This window comes from Cygnus olor, chromosome 3 (assembly GCF_009769625.2).
Source record: "Cygnus olor isolate bCygOlo1 chromosome 3, bCygOlo1.pri.v2, whole genome shotgun sequence".
NCBI classification, from domain to species: Eukaryota; Metazoa; Chordata; class Aves; order Anseriformes; family Anatidae; genus Cygnus; species Cygnus olor.
Window position 1 is genome coordinate 72,662,480 of NC_049171.1, and position 18,600 is coordinate 72,681,079.

The window sequence follows — 18,600 nt, forward strand, 5'->3', positions numbered from 1 at the left end:
GGGGGGGTGGGCAGGGCGGGTAGGAGTATCTTTTCTCTGTTGAGGGACTATTTTTAAAACGAAGGAAAAGAAAGTTCCAAACGCCTGGATCTGGACCTGTGAACATTTATGACATAAAAAAACATGCTGTGGGCTTGCAAATTTCAAAAATGTCTCTCTGAATAACATTTCACAAACATCTGCTACTATACTTTTCTTAGACATTTCAAATATTATTTTTTTAACATTTCTATCTAAACCTTAAACATTCGCACAAAAATATTAACTAGTTTACATGACCAATCAATGAAAAATATAAATAGCCCTAAATTTAGGCTTCCTCAAAATATTTTGGATGTTAGGTCCACCAAATTTTGCACGTGGTGAAACTGGATACTTGACACATGGCAATTAAAAAAATAATCTACAAATAAAAAAATAATCCACAAATCTGTAGAAGCTGGAACTGTCTCACTGAAATGCAGTTGCAGTGCAGATCATAAAAAAAAAAAGAAGCAAAACAGTAAGAAATGCAGTGATGTCCTATCAGTGCCGCAGGGGGCTGCTACAGAATAGTAGTTACAATTCAGTGGAAAGGTTAAGGCAGCTGAATTGCCTGTACAGGGTACATTGTTCCAGAAGCCCACGGTACAAGTGTTAGAGTCTAAAACCCCCAGTGTGCGCCACCAAAGAAATGAAGGTCACTTACTGGCATTACTAGAATTTGTTCATCTTTCAAAATACCAACAAAACAGCCACCAAAATATTTCTTCCTCGTGGTTTTGCTTGTAACAAAACTCAAATATTACAGCTGTAAAAATCAGTACTGTACAGGCTACCTTGCTGAGAAAAATAAAAAAGCCTTAAACCAATTAGTAACAGTTCTTATTTTGATATTTGATTAATTTCTTACTTTCAGTGATTCTTTAGAAATCCTATTAATTTCAGGAGTATTAGAAGAGAAAGCAGTAGACAATGTCCCTGATGGTCATAGTACTTAGACAAAGTAGATTTAATTCTTAACATAATCTTTTCTCACTTGTCTTTGAACTACTCAAGGTACATAAAAGACAACAGAATGTAGAAGGCACAGATTTGGAGGAGAAACTGCATTATCAAAACAGGTCACAGAGGGAAAACATACTTTTAAAAAAGATGAGCTAAATATAGACTTGATAACTTGCTTGAATTATAATAGCCCAAGGGGCAATTCTAGGATTCAATACCCCAGAATCAAAGAGAAATAGCAATTGTATATCCGGAATAAGGTGTTATTTACTCTTCTGAAAAACATCACGTTGGCCATATCTTTTAAAAGATACAGCCTGCATTTATTTATTTATTTATTTATTTTTTAATCTTGGAAGGGAATAGAAGATCCCTTGTAACTGTTCGGATAACATCAAAATTGACCGCAGTCAAAACTCTAGGACAACTGCTTCACTTTGGAAACGTTTACAGTTCAGATATAGATCTTTATCAGAATCTAAATTTTGCAGATTGTCTCTTCAGCTGTAAGATTTGATTCAATCCTGAAACTAAATATTCTAGGATTATTTATATATTAAAGCTCTTGAATATCATGGTAGACCTGCTACCTCACATATTTTTTGTTATATTCAGTAGAAGATTTCTCCTCTATTATTCCCTCCCCTTTCTTTTGATTTTTTTTTTAATCCAGTCTGCATCAAGACTGAAAGAAAGGTAAGAAAAATAATTTCATGTGTTACTAAAAAAAGAAAATCTTTTAAACTGTACTAGAAGAAACATTTGATCTCAAAGCAACATACAACATTATTATGCAATATGGGAAAGAATGCAGTTATCAATAACTAATTTGTCACACCTTCTCCCTCACAGAATCACAGACTGACTGAGGTTGGAAGCAACCTCTGGAGGCCATTTGGCCCAACCCCCCTACTCAAGCAGGGCCACCTACAGCAGGTTGCTCAGGACCATGCCCAGCTAGCTTTTGAAGTTTTGAAGATCTCCAAGGAGATAGACTGCACAACCTCTCTGGGCAACCTGTACCACTGCTCCATCACCTGTAGAGTACAGAATTGCTTCCTGATATTTAGACAGAACCTCTTGTGTACCAGTTCGTGCCCATTGCCTCTTGTCTTGGTACTGGCCACCAACAAAAAGAGCCTGGCTGGATTTTCATTGCATCCCCCCTTCAGGCGTTTATACACATTGATAAGATTCCCCAAGTCTCCACTTCTCTAGTCTAAAAAGTCCCAGATCTTTCAGCTTTTCCTCATTGGCAATGTGCTCCAGTCCCTTAATCAACTGCAGAAAAGTAAGGGGGGGGAGGGGGAGGACAAGAACTGTTAGATGTACTTTTTCTTCTGAAAAACACACACTGAAGAAAAAATGGCTGATCAAGAGCTAGTTAGAGGTTTTGGGGGATCAAAGTAATCCCAAAAGAATCAGATTAACACACAGTTGTCCCTAATGACATGCAGAGTTATTTGTTCTTTATTGATTCAATTTGAAGAGAGATGTCTACTGAATTTCTAACAGGATTTCCAATAGTACTTTCCCTTTGAGTTTTTCCCTCCAAGTACTGACCTTCTACAACAGTCTCCTGCTCATGGAGTTTAATGTAATCAGAGTCTAAACTGATTTGGCTGAAAAGAATTTTGACAAAGATTTTAAGTTACAGTTACACTTGAAGAACATCTTGCATATGTAGTTCTAATTCTCACCACTAGCAATATCAACCTCCTCCTCCAATTTTAGGGGTACGAGTTCTGAATTGCAGAAAAACAAATTACAATATTTCATATTCTAAATACCAATATTCTAAACAAAACAAAGTTTTTTTTTTTCTTTTTTTTTTTCCCCCTAAGATTATGAAATACAGATTTATCAGATAAAAACTTTTGATCAACACAAAAGGAAATACTTCTGGACAATTCTTTCTATCTATTAAGTGAAAGCAAGCCCTATATATCTCTTGTACTTATCTGTATCTGTTGAAAGCTAAAAGTAATGGTGCCTTTAGGAATTGTACCCTACCTAGTTTGTGAAAGATGACGCGAGGCATTTCTGTTCCACATGTTTTATTTTTACACTGCTAGACATCATTGTTATTCCTGAGCCTGATTTATAGGTACCCAGGGGTACTCCTAACCTCTTTTGATGTTATTTCTACTAGAAACAGTTGACAAAAGCAGATCTCCCCTTGAGGATTGTACCATTTTAGTATTTGTTTCAACTTTCAGCCATTTGCTCAACATATTAAGAGCTTCTTCAAAGATATGAAATAGCAACCCATCACCTTGAATGCTACAAAAAAGAAATAAATGCGTAAAGGCTGCCAATTCACACCAACTCCATTCTAGATAAGCAGAAAGCATTGGAAGGCATTACACTATATCGAATACTTGCAATGGATTTAGCATAACCCTACAAAGGTATTTGGCTCTAAAATATTTCACTCTGTTGGTCAGAGCTGCATGAAAATATGAATATCAAATATAAATCCAGGGTGAAAGAATATGTGCCTAATGTAAACTTGAGCATAAAACTGAAAATATACTTAAATATTACTTCCACTGTGTATTTTTCTATGTACCATAGAATACACTACTTCTTTAAATAAGATTTTTCATAAGCTCTGTAAGCCCAGCTAAAATCATGTTTGTTGTGCCAAGCATCTTGAGGTTTATTAATTGCTCCACCTGTGGTGCACTAGCTGTTCTTAATAAATGTATGTGAACAAACAGAAGAATCACAGAATCGTCTAGGTTGGAAAAGATCTTCAGGATCATCAAGTCCAACCATCAGTCTGACCTACCAAGTCCCATCACTAAACCATGACCCTTTAGTGCCACGTCTACATGTCTCTTCAGTATTTTCAGAGATGGGGACTCCACCAATTCCCTGTGCAGCTCATTCCAATGCTTGACCACCCTCTCTATGAATACATAAATAGCAGCTGGTTGTCATTTTTCTTGTTTAATTTTTTTGTTTCAGAAAAAATAAAGAAATCTATTATGAAGAATATACTTTTTTTGCCTGTATCAGAGCTAATACAAAGTAACTGTTATTGCATCAAATACAGTTATTCCTCATTTCCAGCTGAATGCTATAGACTACAATCAGCAGAGTTGGTATTTTTCAACTGCATAGGAATATTAGATAGTGATCACCACCAAAAATACAGTCACCTATGTTTAAATAAAGTTACAAGGTTATGTGTATAAACATATTTGAGTTCTATATAAATGTTCTAAGAACACTATGTTGGAGAAAAGAGTTAAAAACTCAAAACAGTGAGCAGAGATTTCATAGGTAGCCCAGTTATTTACAATGACCTTTGCACAACACTTATAATTGATTTTATTGTTCTAAATCTAGCTTTGTGTAAAACATGCTTACCTTTGATCATCCTTGCAACTGGGGTGAAAAAAAAAATCAAAATAGAAATGAAAATGATTTGTTTCAAAGTTTTAATTGGAAAATTATTTCATTCACCCAAACATATATGTGAAGTTATATTTTGACAACTCGCAAGATTGGCCATATAAGAATATAGAAGATGACTGACTATAACTAGAAAGGCAGTTTAACCATACATTGGACTTTTTTTTTTTTAAGAAGGATGTGTGCACATGAATAAGAACAATGATAAACAAACCTTGGTTGGCACTGAAAGTATTGAAGGATTAAAGCAATGAATCCTAGTCCTAATGATCAGTGGTAAGATGAGAGTATTAGGCTGAAGAAGGAACGGATATATTTATTATTTCCTGGTTTTACTTTAGAAGGAGAGTTAAGGTCTTCTTGATACCACCTACAAATGTTCAGTATAAAAAAAATGTAAAAATAGACTTGTGGTTTTAAAAATCAAAACCTCTGAAAGATAATTAGCATTTAAAATATGGATGCATTCACAAAACTTTAAACTTAACACAGAAATGTGCCTAGAGAAGTGTGGTTTTTTTTTGTTATTGTTCGTTTTTTGTTTTGTTTTTAAAGTTGAGAGGAGAGCCCAGTAAGTTGTCAGGAAGAAACAGCTTTTCTTGCAATCTATAAAGACAGATTTCTTGAAAATCCAGTACATGGGTCCTGGAAATGGCTACTGTTTATCCTGTGAAGCTCAGGTTTTCGTACAGTAATTTCACCTCTTCATTGTACTTTCACCATGTTTAGTAAAGTGTTTTGATGCTTCCTGAGCCCCACATAGTGGATAGTAGGGCATGAGTAACCCTATTCCATGCTGTCTTGACACTGGGATAAAAGGTGTACTTTCACTGCGGATCTAGTTTCAGCGATGAGCCCTCAGGTTTTAGCATCAAGATGCCAATCTGGCTGTGACTAAGAGCCAAACTACCACAGTACTGCGTAGAACATCTACTAGTCATTGCCTTTTGCCTCAGGATCAAGAATCAGTTGTTGGCCTTCTTTCATTTAGCAGTACAGAGGGATGCTAGGATTCTGCACTGCAGTAAAGGAAATCACTTCTTGCCCAATGAACCATTAGAAAGGACAGGATAACTAACAGCTTTTAGGTTGGTCTGCAATCTTGCTATGAAATCCTGAGTTACCAATTTGAGAGAGACTGATATTTGGAGCTAGCTCTGCAACTACACCAACAAGGATGCTTTCAAAATCATCTCTTTGCAGAAGACACACCATATGAATCGGCACAGAGTTCAAACGTACCTTGCTACTTCTTTCTTTTGACCAAAGATCAGTTTACAGTTCTCCTTGGCATACATTTTATTGTAAGCAAGGGTGCTATCTGCCCTAAGGTGTCTCACACTTGCTAGAGTGTCAAGGTACAATCGAGTTAGTCAACCACAGAAGAGAAGAGGATCTGAAATAATATTGTCTAATTCCTAGCGATTTCACCTTGTGCAGTCCCACTGGCCAGTACAAAAGACTTGCTCATGGGTGGGAGTAGATTAGGAGGTGTGGAGGTGTGCAGGAGAACACATGTCATCCTCAAAATCTTATGAAATAAACAAGAAAAGGATGAGATATCCTCATCATGATTTCGTTACATCTCTTAAAGAATTAGAGAAGAAGCCTATGACTACAGCGCTAGGAATTGAGAAGCTGAATTCTGCTTACATAAATTTATTAGTATACTTACAACAACAACAACAAGCTGCTGGAGGACTCTCCTGCACACTCCTTTACTCCTGGGATAACAGATTTCAGTGCCTTCTGCCAAACAATTCATTCCATGTCCCATAAGACATACTGGGATGGAAGCATGATCCCCTGAGTTTTCGGAGACTGACAAGGATAAAGCTGATCTGTAGGCTGTTTTTTTTTGTTGTTGTTGTTGGTTGTTTGCTTTTAAAGAGATGGCAGATATGATCTCTTCCTCATGCCACAGCCTTCAGAGATCTTGTTATGATCAAGTAAAATCTGTTAGCCATTCAGAAAACCAAACAGAACTTTCATTTTCTAAAAATTATCTTCATGTTCCACAGCAGAAGACAAACCTATTTATGAACAATTGTATCTGCTACTTAAAACAAGATTGAAGTCACTCATAAACAGTCTTTCAAGGAACCTGTTGCCCCTACCATGGGTAGATAACTAGCAATTGTTACTGTCTTGCCAGCTGGTCAAGTATCTAAATCCTTCCTTGTTTAGCATATAAATCCAACAAGCTTATTCATAAATAAATGCTCCCATAATGGTGTGCTGAGCTAAAAGTCTTCTGAAACTTAGGTTTCCAGAGTTATTTGATGCCTTAACTTAAATAAATGAGAATTGGCATACTTTTCTGACATAGCAATAAATAGTCCAAATAACATTTACTAGTAAAGTTTAGGAAGCCAATAGTTAGTCCTAGGAACAATTAAGCTAAGCAAATCCAGAAAATTAAGTCCAAACTCTTTCTTTCCTTTGGGATTTTGTCACAAAACTGTGAAAAAAATTACACATTCATGACTACAAATGAATAGTTTTGTACTGAATATATCAATTCAAGAAAATGTCAACATACTCATTTCAAATTTGATTGAAATAATTATAACCAGTTCTCAAGCCTAAGTAAACACATTTATGGCTGATATTCTACACTCTTGTTCTTTGGAAAAGGAGAAGGCTGGGCTAAGAATGGAAACTGCATATTATCCTTAATTACAGAGAGGTTAATACCGCTGCATACCTAACCATTAGGACAGCTAAATAATTTTGCACGGTAGACTCTGAAACAGATGCACAACAACTCTGTAAGCCCTGCATATACGTGAAGTGCTGGACACCATACTCTTCTTTTCCATGCACAATTATCTTTTAATCTATAGGAAGCAAGTTCTTCAACCATATAGTGTTAGCAACAAATCAAATATCAATGCAGCAGCACACAAGCACAACATAATATTATACATGGTATGGACTACAATCAGAATAACAACCTAAAATCTCCAATAGGAAATTTACTTCCAGCAATCCAGCTTTTCCTAGCTCTCAACATTTTTAGACTTGCCATCTTATAGGAACTCAGACTTTTTTTTTCCCAAATACTTTCTTGTATTTCAAAACACAGACGAATCAACAGAAATACTTAAAATGAATAACATGGTGTTATTGGTTTTGAGGTAGAGCCTCAAAACCTCTCCTGTTCAGTAGATGAATGTGCTTCAGTTAATTCTTCACAGCAATAGTAGCTTTTGTCTTTGTTGAGCAATTGGTTTTTAATCCATGCATTTGCAGACAATGGTATTCTTGAATGTATGTGCCCAAACACCATACAGTAAGATGGATTACAGCATTTAAAATGGCAATAAACAAGAACATGAGAACAGACTCATCATAAGTAATTTTGCTTTGATTTATAAAACAAACATCAGAAGGTTTGTTTATGCAGGAATAGTTTGTCCACCTCAAAATCGTGCTTTCATTCACTGGCTCTCAGATACAAACTAGAAGTACAGATCTATACAGCTATACCACTATCTTAAACATTTCAGACTGTAGCATTCAGGTTTCCACCTGTATTTTAGCTGAGTTATAAAAATGTAAACTGTAATTATACCATCAAAACAAAGAATACACCTGAATTCATGGCTCATTTTTCACCATAATACTGGGGGGAAAAAAGGTTTAAAAAGGAAAACCAGCAGTGGGAAAAAAGCTCTTTGAAAGTGAGAAGTACTCTGAAGCACTGAGACTGTGAATCTCTGACACTTTTCATTGTACTTACCTAATATCTGTGCATGTTATACATGTGATAGAGCGACTGTTTGTTGTAACGAGGTTCAAAGCCACAGATGTTTCACTGTCAGTTGTTGGGTGTGCTCCACATTTAAAGTAAAACTCCTGAAATATTGAAGGAGAGATAAAGAGAAGATTACATACCTGCAGCTCATGTCCTCCCTTTATCTTAGGCTAACTGACAATTGAGACAACAGACAAATCACCACTGCCAGCAGAAAGGGAGGACAATCATTAGGAAAGGTTAAGAAAGAATCACTTGCAAAAATAGCAGTCCAGGTATTTTTCTCCATGATTTTCCAGGTTAAGAAGATATCTACTTGTGCACTGATTTGACATCAGTGTGATACACTATGTGAATTTCTGGATTTGTAGAAAAAATGACTTGACCTTGACTTCATCTATGCATAACCATCAGAAGACAGAGTATTACGAACTGCAACTGTACATTACCATTTCCACTATTTTTTTTTTTTGTTACATATTACTATTTTCTGACTTCTAGAACATAGATTTTTTTCCAAATTAGTGAATCCTGGCCTCGACTTTTGTGACGTTGGAAATCTATACAAATATGATTTTATCAACATAACAAAAGGAAGCTCTAGTTCTCTTTGGACACATATTACATTTATAATTATATATTACATAGCATTTGAATTAAGTTGCTTTAGTCCACAGTACTCTATGCAGCTTGTTTTAAACGTCCAAATCACTGTACGCATCTGTAAATAAAAGCAGTCTGAAGACATGTGCATTGCAGTAGAAGCCACAGATGACAGCTTCCAGGTTTGTTTTTGTTTTTTCGTTGAAGACCTTTTTTGTTGTTGTTTGAGGTTTCTAATGTAAACATTAAGACTGGTATAAATGAAGTGTGAATTCAAAGGTATAGGTGTAAAAGCATCAGAAGAAATGATAAGAAGGCATAAAAGAATGACAGGTGTTGACGGTACCAAGGTCACAAGTGACTCTCTAGGCATCCATACAAAGGAAAAAAAATCTTTAAAAAACACAATAAACTGCAGCCAGAAAAAGAGGCATAAAGACAGTGACTCAATCAACAGTGTTTCCTAATGACTCACATAGGTAGGACAGAATGAAGAAAATTACAATCAGTACGAACTTCCTCAGGGCATGAAAGCCACATCCAAAAAGCAGGGTTAAGAACAACCCAAAAGCTATGAAAAAGACTTGCAAGCTGGTGTTTTCTAGTCCTCCCTGACACCCCAAGTTCCTAGCTAGACTATCCAGACACATATCTCAGTGTTTGTTGGTATATTAATACAAGAGAATGAGTTTGAGTGGAATAAGTTTTGTTTAATATAAAATCACCTTCTCCTCCTACACAAACTTGCACTGAGATTTGCTACAGAACTGTACAAAAATCAGTCCAGAAAAAGCTCTTCCTTCCACACGCTGTATCAAACCATACGTGGAATTCTTCTACATCTGGGAAGCAGAGCTGTGAATTACAGCTCTTTCTCAATGCTTTCTCAATATACCTCATTTAAACATATTGCATATTTCTACATGAGACAGACAGTACTATGCAGTAATACCTCTAACATGAAATCTGATGACTGGGATATCAGAAGTATTAATACAGCTTTGCTCCTAGGTTAGTAAATTCTGCTTCTCAGAGAAGCCCTGATATGCAATATATTGAACACCAATAAAATACATACAGTCCACCATAAGTTAAGGACTCATTTCTGAAACATGTATTTGCAGCGGTTTATTAAGACAACTAAGGGTTAAGAAGATAGTTTAAAGGCAAGTCTGCTTTTAAAACCAATAAATTGTTCACAAAGTTTTAGAAGTAATCACCTGTACATATTAACATGAACTTTTTTTTTTTAAATGGCTAGGTCATCCTTCTGTTCCATAACATTGGGAACAAGTCCCAGCCAAGAAAATATGCTTCCAGTCATCCTTAGAAAAGAGTTCAGAATTTGTGCTCTCTCTCTTGCTCAGGACCACTTCAACACTGCATTTAGATACAAGAGTAACTCGAAGCACCAAGCAATCATGAATGAGTCAACGGAAGTACACATTCAACTGGAGTACATAAAACCTTATACAATCAATATAAAATCTTATACAAACTTCAACTTATTTTCAACTTTTAAAAATGTAATTTTTATTTTTGCTTTTTTTCCTAATGGTTTTGAAGAGTTTTTTTTTATGCATTGATAAAGATTTATTTTAATGCAGTAGAAGAATTGAAAATATCTTTTTGCTTCAGTACATCTTCCACATAGAACTAAGAGTATACTAACCACTCACTACTCCAGAACAGGTAAACTATGGGCAAGGAAATACACAATGATAAGATATTTTTTGATAAAACTCCTTACCCACTATAATAAAAGTTTTTTGTGGGTCACAAGCAAAGAAGAAAAAATGAACAATAAAGGAATTAAGCTTTAAAATACTTGAAAAAGATTTAGACTTGAACTCTTTTTAGAAAACATTTAATATTCCAATACTTTCATGTGATAAAACAACTAAAACCACAAAAAAAAAGGGGGGGGGGGGGCCGGGGAGAGAAGTCAAGAACATGGGACTGCTTTTCCAAGTTACTTTCTTTGTTACTCTGGGAAAATTACTTCTCTATACTTCTGCTTATCTTCTTTAAAACTGCTTTAAGAAAATTCCTCTGCTAATTACATTTATAACATGCTTTGGTTTTTCTGAATGGGGGACATAACTGAACGTCAAAACATTATTTCAAATAACAAAAGACAATATTGCTGTTCTCAGAAACTACACGTTGAAAGATTGTCTGCTTGAGTAAACTACAATTAAAAAATAGTATATTTTAATATTAACTGCATACAGAAAAGAGGGATGGGTAGAATTACAGAAAAATTCCCCAGATTACATATCAAGTATTTGTTCAGCTAAATTTCTCAAGACTAAAGAATATTAAAGTTGAGCACAAGTCAAGACTAACAATGCAGTAAAACTAACCCATTTATGAGATGTGCACCTTTGCAAAAGCAACAAACCTCTGCAATATGCAGTTCTACAGAACTCCCCAGAGCAGCCCACTTCTGCAGGCCTAAGACATCAGTGCTGCAATGGGAGCTCTGAAATACAGCACTTGGAATCTGAGAGCACCTGACACCTCTGGCAGCATGGACTGCATTTCCACCATTTTGTTGTTGTTGTTGTTGTTTGTTTTTTAATCATTATAATATGCATTCTGGTTGTTTGAATTATTTTAAAAGTCCTGAACTCAATTTGGTTCACAGCTGCAATTAAAATCTTAACCGGCCTGGTTTTACACATTTTGTAAAAACACAACTCACTACTATTTATTTGTAACATAAGATGTATTTACAAAGTTACTTCTTAGTATTAACACCAAAATACCTTCCTATACTGAATTTATATGCTGCTGCATAAAACAGTATTTTCAGAATTTCAACATTTTAACCTTATAACAACAAAGCTTATGGAATAACATAAAAGGGATAGTTAAAATTTAATGGAGTCTACAACACTATCTCACCACTTCTAGAATATTTCAAAATAGGAAAAATTACCACTAATAGTAGTAAGAAATTACTAATAGTAGACATTCCTCTATTGGGCACTTTGTTCTCATTTGGCAAAAATAAAATCTAATAAATGCATTTTTGTTTTTGTTAAGTATTCATGATCTGCATTGAGTATGGATGTGAAGAAATTATGGAGAAAAATTTTCTATGTTCTGAAAGTGTGTAGTTTTATGGTCACCTTCTACCGCAGAGAATACCTTTAGATCATTTTCTTGCCTAAAGGCATAGGTCCCCTGAAATTGTGAACATTCTATTTAACATTACAAATGTCACCCTTTTGGCAGCGTATCTGATAGATTGTTATTCAGAGAAAGGAGCAGGCATTGCTCTTACATACTTTGTCATATTCTTCATTCCTGTTATCGCTTATGTGTCATACAACATTGTAAAAACTGCAAGGGGGAAGAAAAGGTTCAAAGGTGCATGGTCACTGTTTGCTACTTTGCATGAAACTCATCCCTCAGAGGAAAATACTCAAATTTATCAAAAAATCTTATTTGATATTTTACAAAAAAGCATCTCTCCCTAAATTCTGTCTTTCCAAATAAAGAAGTTAGCATACCCCTAACTTATGATTATACGCAAACTGTCTTCTAGATGGTCAAACAATCCAGGCAAGTGACCAAAATGATGCTCAAACCACCAGTAGGAGACTGGGATCTGACAGGGAATAAATGCATCACAGGCAGCAGAAAAACAGTGCCCTTTCAATGCACATTCTCTGGTCCAGTAGACTGGAGTGTCAGAAAAGGTACTGCTCTTTGCTAGCAAGCGTAAAAATATCCTGCATTTCAGCTGATGCGCAACTCACACATGAAAATACAGGTTTCTACATACGTTTCTTACTGCTGTGAAAATTGCTTAAAATTCTAAGGAAGCTCAGCCTTTGATTTTTTTTTTTTTTTTTTTACCTTTTTTTTTAAATAAGCTATTGGTCAAGATCGGTCCCTAAGCTACACACACACACACATATATATCATGCATTACCCACACATTTATTTAGAATCAATAGGCAAAACTATTTATTTATAACAGAGCTATTTATATATAACATGTTATATATACATTCAATATATATATATAATATATATTTTATATATATATATATATAGAGAGAGAGAGAGAGAGAGAGAGAGAGAGAGAGAGAGAGAGAGAGAGGGAGAGAGAGAGAGAGAGAGAAGGTATAGTTTTCATTTTTCAAATTATTAGCACTTACAAGTATGGTGACACATGAAAGGAGGCTTATTCTCCAAAATAAGAGAACACTAATGTCATCCTGGCACTATCCCATGATAAAGCTTCACCATCTTTTGCAACTAAAATTTTAGGTAGCTATTCAGTGGATCTGAGGACTAATTGGAAGAAACCCACTTCTGAATAGCCTTTGAATCAAGCAAGTTTTCTGGGAAAAACTGGGTTTGGCTCTGAGATGGGATGTTTTAAGGTTCCTACATCCCAGAATAATTGCAGGCAGTGGCTTTCCAGGGCTTGGGAATCTCTCTGTAGTGAAAAATCCAGAAAACATCACATTACCTAAATGTAGAAATTCTTATTAACAAAAAAACGTGTTAGACAGGAGAGCTAAATTCCATTGGCTAACTAATGCGAGGAAGGCTGTACAGCCAAGAAACAATTCTTAGAGAGAGACTGTTGAAGTCAAAGCTTGAATGAATCTTTAATAGGCTCCTGAGTGCATATGTATTGTATACATAAGACTACTCCACTTTCTTCTGTGAGCCAATAGTATTTTGACTAGCCCTGGTTCCTGGGAGACGTTGTCATCAAAATAGTGGCCTGCATTACCAACTTCCTCATCTCCTTCATAGCTCAGCAGATAAATTCTTCCAAGAACCTCAAGTCAGGTTTTGAGCACCTAGCATCACGTATTTACGAATTAGAACACTATATGGTTTGTTTTTACTAAGAAATGACTGTAAGACCTAAACAGTCTTAGATTACATGCTTAGATTTAAAAAAAAAAAAAAAAAAAAATCTAAATTTTAGCAATATAGTTAGCTTTAGAATCAAAAGATGCAGAAATAAAAACACACGTTCTTATAGCTACCTAAATCTCAGATGAGATTTCTGTTTCTTTTATGTCCAGAGTTCATCTAGAATTGCTCTTGCAACTTCTGTACCTGAGAAATTAACCTTAGGCTCTGCTACTGTCATCAGCATTTCTAAGGTAATCTCCATTCAATAACATTTATTTTTTACCTAAGATTCCAATCAAAATCAAATTTCTCTCTCCACGGATCCCCTGTAATTCATCACCTTGTAGCTTGATCATGATATCAGAGATGTAAAGACTGTTCCAAACGTCTGCTAACTTCCCTAAGCTGGGAAACGCAACTGACCCTTGAGCATGGCTAGCTGGGTCACCTCCTAGGCAAATCAACGGTCAATACAGCTTTCGTGGACTGCCTCAGTGGTTACGTACAAGCAAGCAAACAGCTCATTTTGAGGGAAAGGATTCATGCATAGTATTAGAACAGCATTTAAGCTGTAGCATGTAACTCCTTAAGTATCATTTTAATATTAAAGATATATATAAATTAATCACTACAAAACGTAGAGAACTAGTAATGAACCACAAGCATTATTCTATTAAGTAGGACAATAATCAAGGTTAAATGACACTGGATTTGGAGGATCCTTCAGGATCTGTTTACCCTTAACAGATTTTAGGAACACAGTGATGCAAAGATTAGAGACGTTGGTAACATTAACTATTCACATTCCAATATTAATCTTTCACAAGTAGTAATATCTACATTCAGATAACATTTCTTTGCCTTAAAAAAATGTTCAGTCAATTTTTCCATTTGAAAAAAAAGATCACGTGAAAAACTCAATATCTGATGTCACACCTACATAATTCAGAATAGAATCAAAACAATCAGCAAGAAGGAAAGCCCCAAGCCCTTAGACTTTCAAGTCCACAGAATCTCTGCTGCAGAACATGCAGTAGGACAGAACAGCAGCTCATGGATGCTGCCAGAAGCAAGAGCTTTCAAAGAAATGCCTTTATGGGATACAAACAGAAAACATCACATGGGAGAGATGCAGCATGGTATAGTAAACCTTGCTAATATATTGCTGATAATCAAGCTGACCTCAAAACTAAGCTGAAACATCTTTTGATGAAAAGAATGACAAAGAAGTGCTAAAATAATAAATTTCAATGCCTGTAAGAAGCATATACATGTATTTAATTTGGCAATAGACAAAAGTGGCATGAGGATCTCTCTAATATTTGCTTTCTGACCGAACTCCATTGCCCTTTTCAAAAAGGCCTCTGGCTAAGACGACAACAGACCTGTTATTCACGATAAAAGCTCTTTAGGATGAGTACTCTTTGCCAACTCCTCATTGAGGTTGTCAAAATAGACTATGCTTGGCCTCAGTGAAGACATCAACTTTGACCTATGTGTGGAGTAGGGGAGGAGGGGAGGTAATTTTTATTATTATTACTACTACTTTTTTGAGACAAGTGCCAGTTCAGGGGAGAAAACTTATACTGTTCTGAATTTTTACAAACTTTTTTCTGTTCAGCAAGGGCAACTGCAATTTAAACATATTTGGATGACTAAAAGATGCATTATATTTCAGGGAAAGAGGTGTCAATACATTTTCAGAATATCTCCTTTTTATTTTTGGTTAGCTTTGAGTGAAGTCATGAAAGAAAAATATTAGAAATACACGGTTCGACTTTTTCTTCAAACATACTCACCATAGCTTTTATTCAGTTGAGGATATCAAGAAAAATTTGGTGCATAACAAGTATTTGAATGTAACAAGTATTTTGAGTGGGATGGGAAATGCACGTTATTGATAATTCTTCAAAAGACCTAGTGTTTTATTTCTGCTCAAGTCAATTAAAGCTAGATTTTAGGCATATAAAAATGCAACTAAAAGTCTCATCATAAACGAGTTTTTGTCAGGAATTTTCAAGGGCTGACAAACAGGCAAAAAACCTCTGTTCTCACCATTCTTTGATTCCACTTTCATACACTTTTTTTTTTTTTTTAAACAGTCTTTATATATTTATTCCCCTTGCCATGGAAGAATATTTCTATCATTCTTTTTTTCAGAATTCACTGGACAAAGAGATACTGTTTAAAAAAATAACAACAGGACGGCTATAGCTACTATTCAGTCATTTATTCTTAACCATCTAATGTGGTATAACAGATTATTAATGATCAAGAGATCTTATTCACAATCCATTGCCAAGGTAACCATCATTTATTGCACACGATATTCAGTGATTTGTACCAACATGGTTGTTTTTGTACAACTGTGTATGCAGCTTGCACATCTATTTTCTGCATTACAAAAAAAAAAAGCTACTCCTTTTCAGTTAATATTTGCATTGAAAACTAAAAAGAGAAGATGGATACAATTAGGATTCAAGTAACAGGCATGATAGGCTATTAAGTATTATGTTATAATGCCAAACTCTGGAAATTACACATGCAACTACAGTTTTGTAGTCCTTGTTGTGTAGCGAAAACAACAAGGAATGCAGTACCTACCACATATTATTCTTTCCTTATTTATTGGAGAAGACCCAGTGGAAACAAACAGCAGAATCCATCAAGCTGCTGCTGCTTGGATGATGCTATTTCAATCACCCACAAAAGTATTTTGTGTGAAATTGACTTTACTCATTTTTAAACAACGGCATTTCTGATTTGCTTTGCTCGTCTAAAGGCAGTTACACTCTGCTTTTGCTCCTTTCCTCTGCAAGTGGTGGCTGGGACTCAAACAATTCTGTCACAACTCTGCTGCCAATTCATTAAGTCACAACATCTCCATGACAAAAGACAGAGGGAGCGGGGCTCTCCAGCACCATCCAGCTCTTCTCTCACCCGTTGTCTGAATAGAAACAAAGAAATGAAGGCTGCAGGGCATCACATCCATAGAATGGATTTTTGCCTGGAAAATTACCTCACAGAAGGATCTAAGGCCTAGCAGACATGTAGCCAATCACCAGAAAAGCAAAACTAACATGCCACAGATACTCTAATACCTGATACATAAAGATGCAGTAAATTAGTTGTGACAGTAACTTTCAGCAAGAATGACGAGGCTTTCATACAAAATAAGATGAAAAATTCATGCCCTTCCTGTCCTGGAAGAGTACAAACTCTCCCGTCTTCCCTTCTGTTCCTAACTATTTTCACCAACGTCTCACTGAGAAATACAATTTCTGATCAACGCTAACTTCTTGGTTGAACTAAGACTGCAGTTTTCAGCAAGATTAAATTATTTCCCCTAGCCCCTGAAGCCCAACCATTTGGGCTTTATTGGGTTCTACTGAATTTGTTCACCAGGTTTCCAAAATAAACTGTTATTACATGCTGAAAAGTTCCTTTAAATTACTTGAGCCACAGAGGAAGTCTTGGTTTCAGAGTAGCTACTTAGCATGTATTACAATCATCATATCCTGAACATTAGTGCTGATTTCTAGGACTTAAACTTTCCCATCAGTCTCTTTTAAAGTAGAATCCAACTGTTTAAATTTGTTATTAAGTGTTTCCTGTAGAGAATCAACCCTTTACTCTGGGCTTAATTTCCTCTGGCAATCAGATTTGAATTTTTATGTGAACGTAAGCCACAAAAAGGGCTCAAGGAACGAAAAAATTCAAATACTATATGACATCAGCTCCTCAGACTATGCTTCTCATGGCACAAAAAAAGTGTTTGCAATTACAGGTTTGCAACATTTCTTTCTTTTCCAACCATGCTAACAAGCACTTGGGATAAAGACAGTGATGAAGAATTTAAAGTGATTAGAGAATAAATCTAGAGTGTATAAGAAAAAATGCCCATGCTTGAATTTACATCTTTCACAGGTGACGTTACATTGCACTGTCACCCAAAGACCCGTCTTGAGCTTCAGAGAAGTCTGCAGAGCTAACAAGTTATAAATGAAAAATCATAAACAAACTGCGGTATTTCTTTAACTAGTTGTTACCTTCCATGACTATTGCATATGACACAGCCAATTCCATGATCCAGTCTCTAAATATTGCTGGATCTCTGCCACAGATACATTAGATTCCCATCCATTTGATACTATTACAGATACTATTACAACTTAAACTTTTAAATTTTGTCCATCCCTGGATATCTAAGAAATCGGTCAGGTTCAAAGCTTAGTAAAAAATAATACCTTTAACCCAACAGCCATCATAAGAAAAATCATTTATTTTTGCTTTTAGTTTTTTAGCCTTCAGCTAATATGACCAGTGTCTCTGAGTCTTGCATCTGTCCATCAACCATACAGATGATCTACAAGTCTGTAGCACAGCTGAAAGGCAGTACTAAGACACCTCTCCTTTAGCACTAGGGCTGCCTCAGGGGGAGCATCAGTATTTATGTGAGGACACTGGGCAGACAGAATTAGGCTGTAATGCTACCGGAGAGGCTCTTTGCCTCATTTCTGTACCTCAGCTTTGAAAAATTGGATGGTTTGTTCTGTCATCTTTCCAATGCCTGCCATAGATCAGGATATGAATGAGTACATATCAGCCAAGAAACTGTCCACTTATACTGGGCAAGGCAAGGCAAGGCAAGGCAAGGCAAGGCAAGGCAAGGCAAGGCAAGGCAAGGAATAGCAGAAATGTTACACTCTTCCTTTGTAAGAGATACGCTTGTCTTTTGCTCTCAAGACTCAAAATTGTACTAATGAATGTTTGGCACCTCCTGAATATTCACTGAATAGGCAATGGAAGGTTTTTTTGAATGATATGCTCCAGGAACAAACCCAATGTACTCCCATCACTAAGCAGCAGCCAGTTCACAGAGACAGATTATAGCCGGACAAAGGAAACCCACCCTAAAATGTATGGATAGGTGA

At 35.8% G+C, this 18,600-nt stretch overlaps 1 protein-coding gene across 1 annotated transcript in view; it reads right to left on the reverse strand.

Annotated features, from left to right (window-relative positions):
- The window catches only part of PRKN (parkin RBR E3 ubiquitin protein ligase), a 761,494-nt gene that overhangs the window by 369,926 nt on the left and 372,968 nt on the right, over positions 1 to 18,600 (reverse strand). Inside the window, exon 6 of the mRNA XM_040551523.1 lies at positions 8,156 to 8,271. Coding sequence (XP_040407457.1) covers positions 8,156 to 8,271 — 116 coding nt within the window. The remainder of the gene's footprint in view (positions 1 to 8,155; positions 8,272 to 18,600) is intronic.